The sequence below is a fragment of the Artemia sp. Qi Xiang Cuo genome, chromosome 17 (genome assembly GCF_049724085.1).
Source record: "Artemia sp. Qi Xiang Cuo chromosome 17, ASM4972408v1, whole genome shotgun sequence".
Classification (NCBI taxonomy): Eukaryota; Metazoa; Arthropoda; class Branchiopoda; order Anostraca; family Artemiidae; genus Artemia; species Artemia sp. Qi Xiang Cuo.
This window is the reverse complement of record NC_142810.1, coordinates 54,184,839-54,198,629: the sequence shown is the minus strand read 5'-3', so window position 1 is coordinate 54,198,629 and position 13,791 is coordinate 54,184,839. Positions and strand designations below refer to the sequence as shown.

Here is a 13,791-nt window from a genome sequence, read left to right as displayed (position 1 = left end):
AAAAACTGCGACTTTAGAATATATACTATAGTATGGTCTAAAAGACTGGATAAAAGCGCAGCGAAAATAGCGGGAGATTACCAGTACGGTGGAATAAAAAGCAGGAAAGCCCAACATATCCTGACAGTTCTCAGAGACCTTTGCCTTCGGCGAGATAAAAAACGATGGAAAAAGTGTTAGGTTGGAACCTATTATCCCTAGTTGGCACTGACATAGTGAAGGCGTATGATTCCGTAATATGAGAGATTTTGTGGTTATTAATGCAATTAAAGATGAATTTCGTAAAGAATGTCATAGATAAATTGGAAAGAATATATTCTGCACCGAAAGTGGTTATAAAAGTGAATGGAAAATTGACGACAATAGTAAACCTAGAAAGAGGTCTGCTGCAAGGGGACCCTTGTTCTGGAACGCTATTTGAAATATATCTCGACCCACTCTTTCGGTATGTAGAAGAAAGAATGTGCGGTGTTCAAGTTTCTGAACACGTTTTTCAGAAAAGTGCAGATTTCTTAGATGACGGAAATTTTATCACAGGAAGTGAAAGTGATGTGAAAACTGTGTGCAGGGGTTTGCATTGGTACAAGCAAAGATTTCACGTAAAAATACAAAGACAAAAGAGCAGTGTTCTACCTTTGAACAAATCGGCAAATTACGATGACATAGAAAGAAACGGTTGGCTCCAGTATGCGGAAGAAGCGCGAGTATTGGGCCCGACTTTTGAGAAAGTGCTGAACACAAAAAAAAATTGGGAGGAAAGAGTTAATTAAATTGTCGGGATATTGTGTCATAAGAGCTGAGACTCTAACTTAAGACTCTTGACTCTAAACTACAACTAAACTATAACTCTAACTAAAACTGTAAGCTAATACCAAACTAAAACTCTAAACTAAAACTCCTATCTGAAACTAAACAACAACTCTAAACTAAAACTCTTAACTAAAACTAAACTAAACCATAAGTCAAACTAAAAACTCTAAGCTAAGACTCTGTGCTAAAACTCTTAACTAAAATTAAACTACAAGTCTAAACTAAAACTCTTAACTAAAACTAAACTAAACTATGACCCTAACTAAAACTCTAAGCTAGGACTCTAAACTAAAACTTTAGACTCTAAACTAAAACTAAACTAAACTGTAACTCTAAGCTAAGACTCCAAGCCAAAACTTTAAACTCTAAACTTAAACTCTTATCTGAAACTAAACAACAACTCTAAACTAAAACTCCTGACTAACACTAAACTAAAACTCTAACTGAAACTCTAAGCTAAGACTCTCAACTAAAACTCTTAACTAAACTAAAACTCTTAACTAAAACTAAACTACAACTCTAAACTAAAGCTCCTAACTAAAACTAAACTAAACTATAACTCTAACTAAAACTCTAAGCTAAGACTCTAGACTAAAACTCTAGACTAAAACTCTTAACTAAAACTAAAGTACAAGTCTAAACTAAAACTCTTAATTAAAACTAAAATAAAATATAACTCTATCTAAAACTCTAAGAGCTGAGACTCTAACTTAAAGCTCTAGACTCAAAAATAAAACTAAAATAAACTATAACTCTAACTAAAACTCTAAGCTATGACTCTAAACTAATAATCTAAACTCTAAACTAAAACTCTTATCTAAAATTAAAGAACAACTCTAAACTAAAACTCTAAACTCTAAACTTAACTAAAACTAAACTAAACTATAACTCTAACTAAACACTTAACTAAAACTAAAGCAATCTATAACTAACTAAAACTCTAAGCTAAGACTCTAAACTAAAACTCTAAACTCTAAACTATAACTCTTAGCTAACACTAAACTAAACTATAAATCTAACTAAAACTAAAATAAAATCTAAACTAAGACTCTTAACTAAAACTAAACTACAACTCTAAGCTAAAACTATTAACTAAAACTAAACTAAACTATAATTCTAACTAAAACGCTTAGCTATAACTCTAAACTAAAATTAACTAAACTATAGCTCTAACTAGAACTCTAAACTAAAACTCTTAACTAAAATTAAACTAAACTATAACTCCAACTAAAAGTCTAAGATAAGACTCTAAGCTAAAACTCTAAAGTCTAAACTAAAACTCTAAACTAAAACTCTTAACTAATACTAAACTAAACTATAAGTGTAACTAAAAACTCTAAGCTAAGACTCTAGGCTAAAACTTAACTAACTAAAACTAAACTTAACTTAACTAAAACTAAACTACAAGTCCAAAAAAACTCTTAACTGAAACTAACATAAAACATAACTCTAACTAAAACTCTAAGAGCTGAGACTCTAACTTAAAACTCTAGACTCTAAACTACACAACTCTAAGAGCTGAGACTCTAACTTAAAACTATAGACTCTAAACTACAACTGAACTATAACTCTAACTAAAACTGTAAGCTAATACCAAACTAAAACTCTAAACTAAAACTCCTATCTAAAACTAAACAACAATTCTAAACTAAACCTCTTAACTAAAACTAAATTAAACTATAACTCTAACGAAAACTCTAAGCTAAGACTCTAAGCTAAAACTCGAAACTCTAAAATTCTAAACTATAACTAAACTACAACTCTAAACAAAAACTCTTAATTAAAACTAAAGTAAACTATAACTCTAACTATAAATCTAAGCTAAGATTCTAAGCTAAAACTCTAAACTCTAAAACTCTTAACTATAACTAAACTACAACTTTAAACTAAAACTTTAGGTTAAAACTCTAAACTAAAACTCTAAACTATAACTGTAACTAAAATTCTAAGCTAAGAATCTAAACTAAATCTCTTAACTAAAACTAAACTAAACTATAACTCTAACTAAAACTCTAAGCTAAGACTCGAAACTAAAACCATATACTCTAAACTAAAACTCTTAACTAAAACTAAACTACAGCTCTAAACTAAAACTCCTTCCTAAAACTAGACTAAACTATAACTCTAACTAAAACTCTAAGGTATGACTCTAAACTAAAACTCTAAACTCTTAAAAACTAAAACTTTAGGTTAAAACTCTAAACTAAAACTCTAAACTAATACTCTGAACTATAATCTAACTAAAACTCTAAGCTAAGACTCTAAGGTATAACACTAAACTCTAAATTCTTAACTAAAACTAAAGTACAACTCTAAACTAAAACTCTTAACTAAAACTAAACTAAACTATAACAATAACTAAAACTCTAAGCTAAGACTCTAAGATGAAACTATGAACTCTAAAAATCTTAAATAAACTAAAAATTTAGGTTAAAACACTAAACTAAAACTCTAAACTAAAACTAAACTAAACTATAACTCTAACTAAAACTCTAAACTAAAACTCTTAACTAAAACTAAACCAAACTATAACTCTAACTAAAATTCTAGGCTAAGACTCTAAACTACAACTCTAAGACTCGAAACTAACACTCTATACTCTAAACAAAAACTCTTAACTAAAACTAAACTAAAACTCTAACTCTAACTAAAAATCTAAACTAAAACTCTAAACTAAATCTAAACTACAGTTCTAAACTAAAACTCTTAACTAAAACTAAACCAAACTCTAACTCTAACTAAAACTCTAAGCTAAGACTCGAAACTAAGACTCTAAGCTAAGACTCGAAACTAAAACTCTATACTCTAAACTAAAACTCTTAACTAAAACTAAACTAAAACTATAACTCTAACTAAAACTCTAGACTAAACTTCACCTCTAAACTAAAACTCCTTACTAAAACTAGACTAAACTATAACTCTAACTAAAACTCTAAGCTAAGACTCTAAACTAAAACTCTAAATTCATAACTAAAACTAAACTAAAAGTATGACTCTAACTAAAACTCTAAACTAAACTCTAAACTAAAACTCTAAACTCTAAACTAAAACTCTTAACTTATGATTTGGTATTTTTACTTATGCTGGTTCATGTATCTACTTGTGTGAAAGTCTGTTGTTTCTTGATTCCTTTGCTAGTATTCTTCTCATGTCATGTGTGTGATGTTGGAAAAGTTTTGAACCTGTTCCCTGCTTCATCTGAAAAACGTTTTCTGTTTGTTAATTTCTATGTCTCAAGCACGCAAAAATAGTGTAAAAAATAAGGGGGGGCAAAAAGTTGGGTGGAGGGGGGGAGGCCCTTCTGTGTCTCAAGCGCGCAAAGCGAGGGAATTGCGGGGGGCAGTTGGGGGTTGGGGTAGGGGACCTTGCAACACTGTTCAAATGCAACTTGCGTATTATACTGAACACAGTCGAGAACCCCCCATGTAAACTTAGCTTTGGAGTAATAGGCTTAGACACATCAAACAAGTTGACATACAAACAGAACGGAACTATGAAACAACATCAAACCATATAACCAACAAACAATATAACTATCAAACCATATAACCATCAACAAACAGAACTATGAAGCAGCTTCAAATCAAATAACCAACAACAAACAGAACAGAACTAAGAAACACTATCAAACCATATAACCATCAACAAACCATATAACCATCAAACCATATAACCATCAACAAACAGAACAGAACTAAAAAACAACATCAAATCATATAACCAACAAACCATACAATATAACCATCAAACCATATAACCAACAACAAACATAACAGAACTAAGAAACAAAATCAAATCATATAGCCATCAAACAATATAACCATCAAACAAGTTGACCAACAAACAGAACAGAACTATGAAACAACATCAAATCATATAACCATCAAACAATATAACCATCAACCAACAGAACCATGAAACAACATCAAATCATATAAACAGCAAACAATATAACCATCAAACCATATAACCATCAAACTATATAACCATCAACAAACAGAACTATTAAACAACATCAAACCATATAACCAACAAACAATATAACCATCAAACACTCTTATCTGACAATGTTGTAAACTTCTGTTTGTATCAATTAGGCTTAAAACCATCAAACAAGTTGACCAACAAACAAAAAGAAATATGAAACAACATCGAACCATATAACCAACGAACAGTATAATCTTCAAACCATATAACCATCAACAAACAGAACTATGAAAACCATATAACCAACAAACAATATAACCATCAAACATTCTTATCTGACAATGTTGTAAACTTCTGTTTGTATCCATTAGGCTTAGAACCATCAAACAAGTTGACCAACAAACAAAAAGAAATATGAAACAACATCGAACCATATAACCAACGAACAATTTAATCTTCAAACCATATAACCATCAACAAACAGAACTATGAAACAACATCAAACCATATAACCAACAAATCATATAACCATCAAACCATATAACCATCAACAAACAGACCATGAAACAACACTCATAACCAACAAACCATATAACCATCAAACAGGTCTAGAAAGAGGTGTGGTCTTGTTCGCGTTAGACTCGATTATAGACAGCAGCAGTGGTGCCCCGTCGTATGCAAGTATGGGGTTCGACTGAAGCGTTGATCCCTGCTCACCTGATCCCCATAGTTTTAGAGATATTACTATCTTCAGATACACCGGCACTTGCGGCCCCTGACTTACCCTGTTCCACTTGCTTTGTCAGTGGATCGACACTATGATGCAGATTCACTGATCTTTTGGCTAAATTTTCAAATTCGCCAAACAAATATATTCGAAAATTTTCAACGGTAGCAGCGACATTGGAAGTCTTGAAACGTTGAACCTAATAGGAATAAAAGTTTTATATCACCATTTAGAAAACCAGACAGAGAATAAAACAATAAGGTAATTAACTATAATATATCACATTAGGGTCAATTAATAGGAAAATCACACAATAAATCAGTAAAAATGTCTTTGACTCACAATTTGAGGCAATATTCCAGTACTTGATTTTCACAGTAACACATGGATTTGTTGATCAACATTAAGAAAGGTATTGCTGGTATAAGAACCATTTATAGCAAAGCATTTTCAAAAATGCTTTCAGATTTCAAGTTCTACTGTGAACTTGAAATCTTGAGAACTGTTTTTAAAATGCCATCAGAATGTCAAACTCTGAAAATGCTATCTTGTGAATAATATAGATACTGCTTTTGTTTCCCACAGTATATACAAACATATGTACTATAATTTTCCTAGTTATGAATGTACATTTGACATTACTTACAAAAATGTGACTGTAAGCGTAAACTTAGGCATCTTTATTTTGTAGGCATTATATGAAGTAGGAGTTGTTTTATTAACTGAGTTCATTTTTATAGGTAAAGTTCTACCAAATATTATTATTGAGTTAGGACTAAAGTGAATACACCATTCAATGCCTTTTTTATGCTGATTACGAATATAATAATCATTTCTAACTAAAACTATAAAACTATAAACTCTAAACTAGAACTATAAACTCTAAACTAAAACTCTTAACTTATGATTTGGTATTTTTACTTATGCTGGTTCATGATTTTACTTGTGTGAAAGTCTGTTGTTTCTTGCTTCCTTTGCTAGGTTTCTTCTCATGTCGTGTGTGTGATGTTGGAAAAGTTTTAAACTTGTGCAACACTGTTCAAATGGAACTTGCGTATTTACTGAACACAGTCAAGAACCCCCCATGTAAACTTAGCTTTGGAGTAATAGGCTTAGACACATCAAACAAGTTGACATACAAACAGAACAGAACTATGAAATAGCATCAAACCATATAACCAACAAACCATATAACCATCAACAAACAGAACTATGAAGCAGCATCAAATCATATAACCAACAACAAACAGAACAGAACTAAGAAACACTATCAAACCATATAACCATCAACAAACAGAACTATGAAACAACATCATATCATATAACCATCAAACCATATAACCAACAACAAACAGAACAGAACTAAGAAACAACATCAAATCATATAGCCATCAAACAATTTAACCATCAAACAAGTTGACCAACAAACAGAACAGAAACAACATCAAATCATATAACCATCAAACAATATAACCATCAAACCATATAACCATCAACAAACAGAACCATGAAACAACACTCATAACCATCAAACCATATAACCATCAAACCATATAACTATCAAACTATATAACTATCAACAAACAGAACTATGAAACAACATCAAACCATCAACATACAGAACAGAACTATGAAACAACATCAAACCATATAACCAACAAACAATATAATCATCAAACACTCTTATCTGACAATGTTGTAAACTTCTGTTTGTATCCATTAGGCTTAGAACCATCAAACAAGTTGACCAACAAACAAAACAGAAATATGAAACAACATCAAACCATATAACCAATGAACAATATAATCTTCAAAACATATAACCATCAACAAACAGAACTATGAAACAACATCAAACTATATAACACTCAAACCATATAACCATCAAACCATATAACCATCAACAAACAGAACCATCAAACAGGTCTAGAAAGAGGTGTGGTCTTGTTCGCGTTAGACTTGATTATAGATGGCAGCAGTGGTACCCCGTCGTATGCAAATATTGGGTTCTACTGAAGCGTTGATCCCTGCTCACCTGATCCGCGTAGTTTTAGAGATATCAGTATCTTCAGATACACCGGCACTTGCGCCCCGTGACCCACCCTCTTCCACTTGCTTTGTCAGTGGATCGACACTATGATGCAGATTCACTGATCTTTTGGCTAAATTTTCAAATTCGCCAAACAAATATATTCGAAAATTTTCAACGGCAGCAGCGACATTCGAAATTCGAAGTCTTGAAACGTTGAAGCTAATAGGAATAAAACTTTTATATCACCATTTAGAAAACCAGACAGAGAATAAAACAATAAGGTAATTAACTATGATATATCACATTGGGGTTAATTAATAGGAAAATCACACAATAAATCAGGAAAAATGTCTTTGACTCACAATTTGAGGCAATATTCCACTACTTGAATTTCACAGTAACACATGGATTTGTTGATCAACATTAAGAAAGGTATTGCTGGTATAAGAACCATTTATAACAAAACATTTTCAAAAATGCTTTCAGATTTCAAGTTCTACTGTGAACTTGAAATCTTGAGAACTGTTTTTAAAATGCCACCAGACTCTGAAAATGTTATTTTGTGAATAATATAGATACTGCTTTTGTTTCCCACAGTATATACAAACATATGTACTATAATTTTCCTAGTTATGAATGTACATTTCACATTACTTACAAAAATGTGACTGTAAGCATAAACTTAGGCATCTCTATTTTGTATTTTGTATGCATTATATGAAGTAGGAGTTGTTTTATTAACTGAGTTCATTTTTATAGGTAAAGTTCTACCAAATCATATTATTGAGTTAGGACTAAAGTGAATACACCATTCAGTGCCTTTTTTTATGCTGATTACAAATGTAATAATCATTTCTATTGGAAACAAATTTCAGCCCTCCCTATATAGGCTATGCCAATTCAGGGTTAGGTTAGTTTAGGTTAGGTTGGGTCATGTTAGGTATATATAGGGGGGGGGGCTGAAATTCATAGAAATGATTATTATATTTGTAATCAGCATAAGAAAAGGCATTTAATGGTGTATTCACTTTATTCCTAACTCAATAATATGATTTGGTAGAACTTTACCTTTTTATATTTATTAGCAGATGTAACAAATGCTAAGTATTTACCTGGGTAAAATTCTACTTTAGCTACTTTGAGCTGTCTTGGAGAGGGGTTAGGTTAGGAAAATGAAACTTTCAGGGATGGGTCTACAGGCTCAAGTATGTCCTGAGAAGGTATTTTGAAGTACCTACCTCCACTCCTTCTATGTCTAGAGGGTCCTGACCTTTGATGACCTTTAAAAATAAGTGTGTTATAAAAATGAAACCTTGCAAAATAGATATTCTGCTTAAATGAAGTACAACAAAATTGTTTTCAGCTTCATAACTTTGCTCAATCCCAATTTATAAAGCTTCAAAGACATACAAACACATTTTATAAATTTTGAAAAAAAACATTTATAAAGCTTAAAATTCTCTTCAAATAACAGGAATTGCAATTTCAGAACTAAAGCCAGAGAAAATGAAACTGACAACCGAAAATTAAGGTAAAATGTTGTTTTGTCAAAATTTCAATATATACCTGTCATGTAGGCAAATTTCAGGACCCTCTAGAGCATGTGTGCCAGCAAGGGGTGGGCCTAAAAATTCAGGACTATAGAGAAGCCAAAGGAAAGAGAGCAGAATAGGGAAAAACCATGGAAAACATGTTTGTTACCCCATTGTTGACTGCTTGCAAATAGATTTTCACCCATAACAAAAGATATAACTTCTAATTCATGACTGAGTAACCCCTAACCAGTTTTCCACAAACAAATTTCTATATGATTTGGTTGGAGCAAAAAATAATACAAAAAAAAACAAATTCTTCACATTAATGAACGGTAAGTAAATAACAAAAATGTCAATAACAAAAGTATAAGAGCCAAACCATTGACGACATTCAGTCAAAGAATCAGCTTTCTATGGTGTCTTTTAGAAAGCATAGGGGTTTTGAACCCTACTCATGTTAATTTCTGCTTGTTTTGATTTTGACTTGGGTATTTATTGCAATTTCTGTTTCTTTTGAGTTTCATTTACTTATTGATTCTGATGTGCGGTAGTTGTATGCTTGGTAGATTATTTGATTCTGTTTTTGTTCATTTTTGGTTCAATGGAGTTCTTTACTTTTTTTTAAAAACTTATTTTGTGGAAAAAGTTTTTTTAATTAATTTTATTTTTGTTTTATATTGACATAATCTTTTTCAGGGAAAAATAAATTAATGGTTTGAATCTTTTTTTTTTAAGAATTTATAGTTTGGCATGCTATTTGCATGCTAAAGAAACTTTTTCAGCAATTTTTACCAACATGAACCCTTTTGAAAATTATGACACAAATATTAGTTTAATTTTGTCATATACATCCTCTAGTTGACCTGATAAATAAAACTTAATACCATCCAAAAAAATTAAATCTTTGTTCTTTCATAGCCTGGATACACTTACACCCTTTTGATTTAGTAAAATATTAAGAGTGGAGGTTGTAATAGCAGCAGCCCAAAAACTTTAAGCTTAATATCCTCAGTTGTTGTTGGTATAATGCTGAGATGTCTTATTGGCAACCAGCATACAAACAGTACATTTTGATTGTATTTTAAAGCAACATTTAGTTTTTAAGCATAATGTGCAAATTACATAACTGTGGGGGTTGACCTGCCCAATAACCCTAGAGATGTAGTTACTAGAATGTTCAGCTATGCTGAACAAAATGGTTGTCTTAAAATTTTGATTAGAAATGTCTGGAAAATTATGAGCCAAAGAGGAAGTTTGATTGCCCTCCAATCACTTTTGACTCTTAAGAGGGCACTAGAACTTTTAATTTTCAATCAAATTTGCTCCTTTAAAATATCAATGATATTGTTACCTATGATAGAGTATCACTGCCTATGTCCCTATTACCCTATAATGCTTATATTCCCTTGTAATACCTGCATGCATATAGTTTTTCTTTGTTTAATTGAAACTCCCCCTAAATGTTCCCTCAAAGTTTCAGCTTAATGCCTTTAGTGTTGTTAGTTACAGTGACTTTAGAAGCAGCATTAAATGTATACACAGTGTCTCTTCTGGCCGGTTCAAAATCTGCAACCTATGAAGGTATGAAGGTGAAATTTTTGTAGAATATTTCTGTTTTACGGATGACAACCTGCCATCTCTATGCAGGTTGTCAAAAGGGTATATTAGCAATATCTTAGCAACAGTTCAATGTGTGAAATTAAAACTTACAATGCATGTTGTGGGGGATGTTGAATTAACCCAAAGACAATATTTGCATCATAATGCTACTGCATCTACTACAACTACTGGTACTGTTATTATTACTGCTATTTCTACTACTACTACTACTACTAAAGCTAAGACTACTACTATTAACTGCATTCCTACTGCTACTCCTATAACTACTGGTGCTACTGCTATTACTAGTAAACCTAAGGGTATTAAGAAAAAAAATTTGGGCAGTATTGTAACCGTATTGAAATAAATCAAAATAAACTATTCCCATATAGGTTGTCAAAAGGTCATATCAGCAGTGCTCCAGGACTAGTTGATGGTTTTAAGTTAAAAATTGCATTATGTGCTGAAGGGGATGTTGAAAAAAGATATTATTTGCATGCTGCTACTAATACTACAACTGCTACTACAACAATTGCTACACATATTTGCTGAACCTTTCAACTATGCTGAAAAAATGAATATCTCAAAACTTTTTTTGAATGTTTGTTATGGGAAATGATGGGCGTGAGGGGGGGGGCCTCTCAAATTATGTTGACTCCTAAAAAGGGTACTATAACTTCCAATTTAAAATACAATGAGACCCATCTGAATTTAATACAACCACTCATTGGATGAAAAACCTTGTATGGCCCCAGGGCATAACTTCAAGCTCTTGCCCCAGGGCTCTGGGGGATTGTGCCAACCCTGGAGGCATTTTTAAATGTTCTTTGGACTATTTTAAACAAAATTGCCTTTGCACAATTTTAATCAGATACATTCAGTGAAAAGAGGGGTAGTTGGGTGAGGCGGGGGGGGGGGCAGGGCTACTTGACCTTTGTCACTATTGACTCTTAAAAGAGATCTATAACTTACAATTTTAACAAATTGAGCCACTTTTAAAGTTTATACAATGATACCTTTGATCCCTCAACTGTATAACCTTAAATCCCCCAGGTGTATAACCTATAACCTTCAGGCTATGGTAGTTTATATTAACCTCAAAAGCCTTGTTATATGATATTTGGAATATTTTGAATATAAAAGGACTGTCTCAAAATATCTATTGAATACATCTCGGGAAAAATGACGTGTTTGTGTGTGTGTGTGTGTGGGGGAGGGGTTAGTTGCAATCTGATAGCTTTGACTCTTAAAGAGGACACTAGAACTTCTGATTGCAGATCCAATGAGTCCCGTCCAAAGCAAATATTACCTTTCTATAAGAACATTTTATGTCCCCAGGGCATAACTTACCGCCCTTATCCTGACAGATGTAGGGGGGGGGGGTCCTCCTCACAGACATAATTTCTGAAACCTTTAACTACGATGAACAAAATTGTTATCTCCAAATTTTCATTGGAGGTGTTTAGGGAAATGATGAGCATGGGGGGGGGTCTAGTAGCTCTTAAATCACGTTGAATCTTAAAAAGGGCACTCTAACTTTCCAATTTCAAATCAAATAAGCCCCTTCTGAAGTTTATACAACTGCCCATTCCATAAACACCATATATACCCACATGGCATAACGTACAACCCTATACCCAGGGCGCTGGGGGGTTGTTTCATCCCTAGAGACATTATTATATGTTCTTTAAACTGTTTTTTACAAAATTGCTATCTCATAATTTCAATCAGATGTGTTTGGTGAAAAAAGAGGTTGTTGGGGAGGGAAGGCTAAATGCCCTCCATTACCTTTGACGCTTAAAAAGGAACTAGAATTTTTAACCAAATGAGCCTGTTCTAAAGTTCAACAACCATCACTTCCATAAAAACAATGCACCACAGCATAACTTACAACCCTCGCCCCTAGACACTGGTGGTTTGTATCAACCCCAAAAGCCTTGTTATATGATCTTTGGACTATTTTGAATAGAATGACTGTCTCAAAAATTTTTTATTCGATGTTTTTCAGGAAAACATGACGGTTTTTGGAGGGGGGGGGGGATTGCTCTGCGATCCCCCAGTTAATAGAGTTCTTTACTTTTTTTTTGAAAAACTTATTTTGTGCAAAAAGTTTTTTGATTAATTCCTGTTTGTTTTATATTGACGTAGTCTTTTTCAGGGAGAAACACTCATCCTCTTCTGAAGTTAAACAACCATCCCTTCCATAAAAACCTTAAATACCCACTGGGCATAACATGTAACCCTTGCCCCTAATCTCTGGGGTTTGTTTCAACCCCAAAAGCCTTGTCGGATGATATTTAGACTATTTTGAATAGAATGGCTATCTCAAAATTTCTATTTCAGGACAATACGACGTGTGTGTAAAGGGAGGGAGTAGCTGCCCTCTGATCACTTTGACTCTTAAAAAGAGCACTAGAGCGTTTGATTACCAATCAAATGAGCCCTCTCCGAAGTTTATATGATCGCACTTTCTATAAAAATCCCATATGTCCCCAGGGCATAAATTAGAACCCTTGCTCTGAGGGCTGGGCGGGGATGTTATCCTCAAAGAAATAATTTCCAGACTTTTCTGATAGGCTGAACAAAATGGCTGTACCAAGATTTGATTGGAAGTGTTTGGGGAAATGATAGGTGTGGGGGGCATTTGCCCTCTGATCACTTCCGACCAATAAAAAAGGCACTTGTCTGTGATGGGGAAATGATTGGTGTTGGGGGGGGGGGTGTGATTCCGCCTCCGATTACTTTTGACTATTAAAAAGGGCAATATCTCTCTCAATTTCCAATCGAAAGAGCCCTTTTTGAAGTTTTTACGACAACACTTTCTATAAAAACATTATATGCCCCCAGGGCATAGCTTTTAACCTTATCCCTGAGGGCTGTTAGTGGGTATTCATACTCAAAAACATAATTTTTCCGGATACTTCAACTACGTTCAACAAAATGGCTATATCAAAATATTGATCAAAAGTGTTTTCGGCAATGATGGGCGTGGGGGGGGGGGTATTTGCCCTCCGATCGCTTTTGACCATTAATAAGAGCACTATCCCTCTTAATTCTCTATTTAACGAGTCCCTTTTGAAGTTTCCACAACAACGCTGGTAAAAAAATTGCTCGCAATAACAAACCAGTTTTCAATTACTCTCCCTGCCCAGTTTTTTAAG

At 33.1% G+C, this 13,791-nt stretch overlaps 2 protein-coding genes across 2 annotated transcripts in view; both read left to right on the top strand.

Moving 5' to 3' along the window:
* Positions 1-272: 272 nt before the first annotated feature.
* LOC148942351 (uncharacterized) lies at positions 273-770 on the top strand. Its single transcript, XM_089103304.1, has one exon. It carries the CDS (start codon positions 273-275, stop codon positions 768-770), a length of 498 nt encoding a protein of 165 aa, XP_088959430.1.
* Positions 771-7,714: 6,944 nt separating this feature from the next.
* Positions 7,715-13,791, top strand: part of LOC148942350 (uncharacterized) — a 118,734-nt gene continuing 112,657 nt past the window's right edge. Inside the window, exon 1 of the mRNA XM_089103303.1 lies at positions 7,715-7,777. The gene's annotated coding sequence lies outside the window, so the exon portion shown is untranslated. The remainder of the gene's footprint in view (positions 7,778-13,791) is intronic.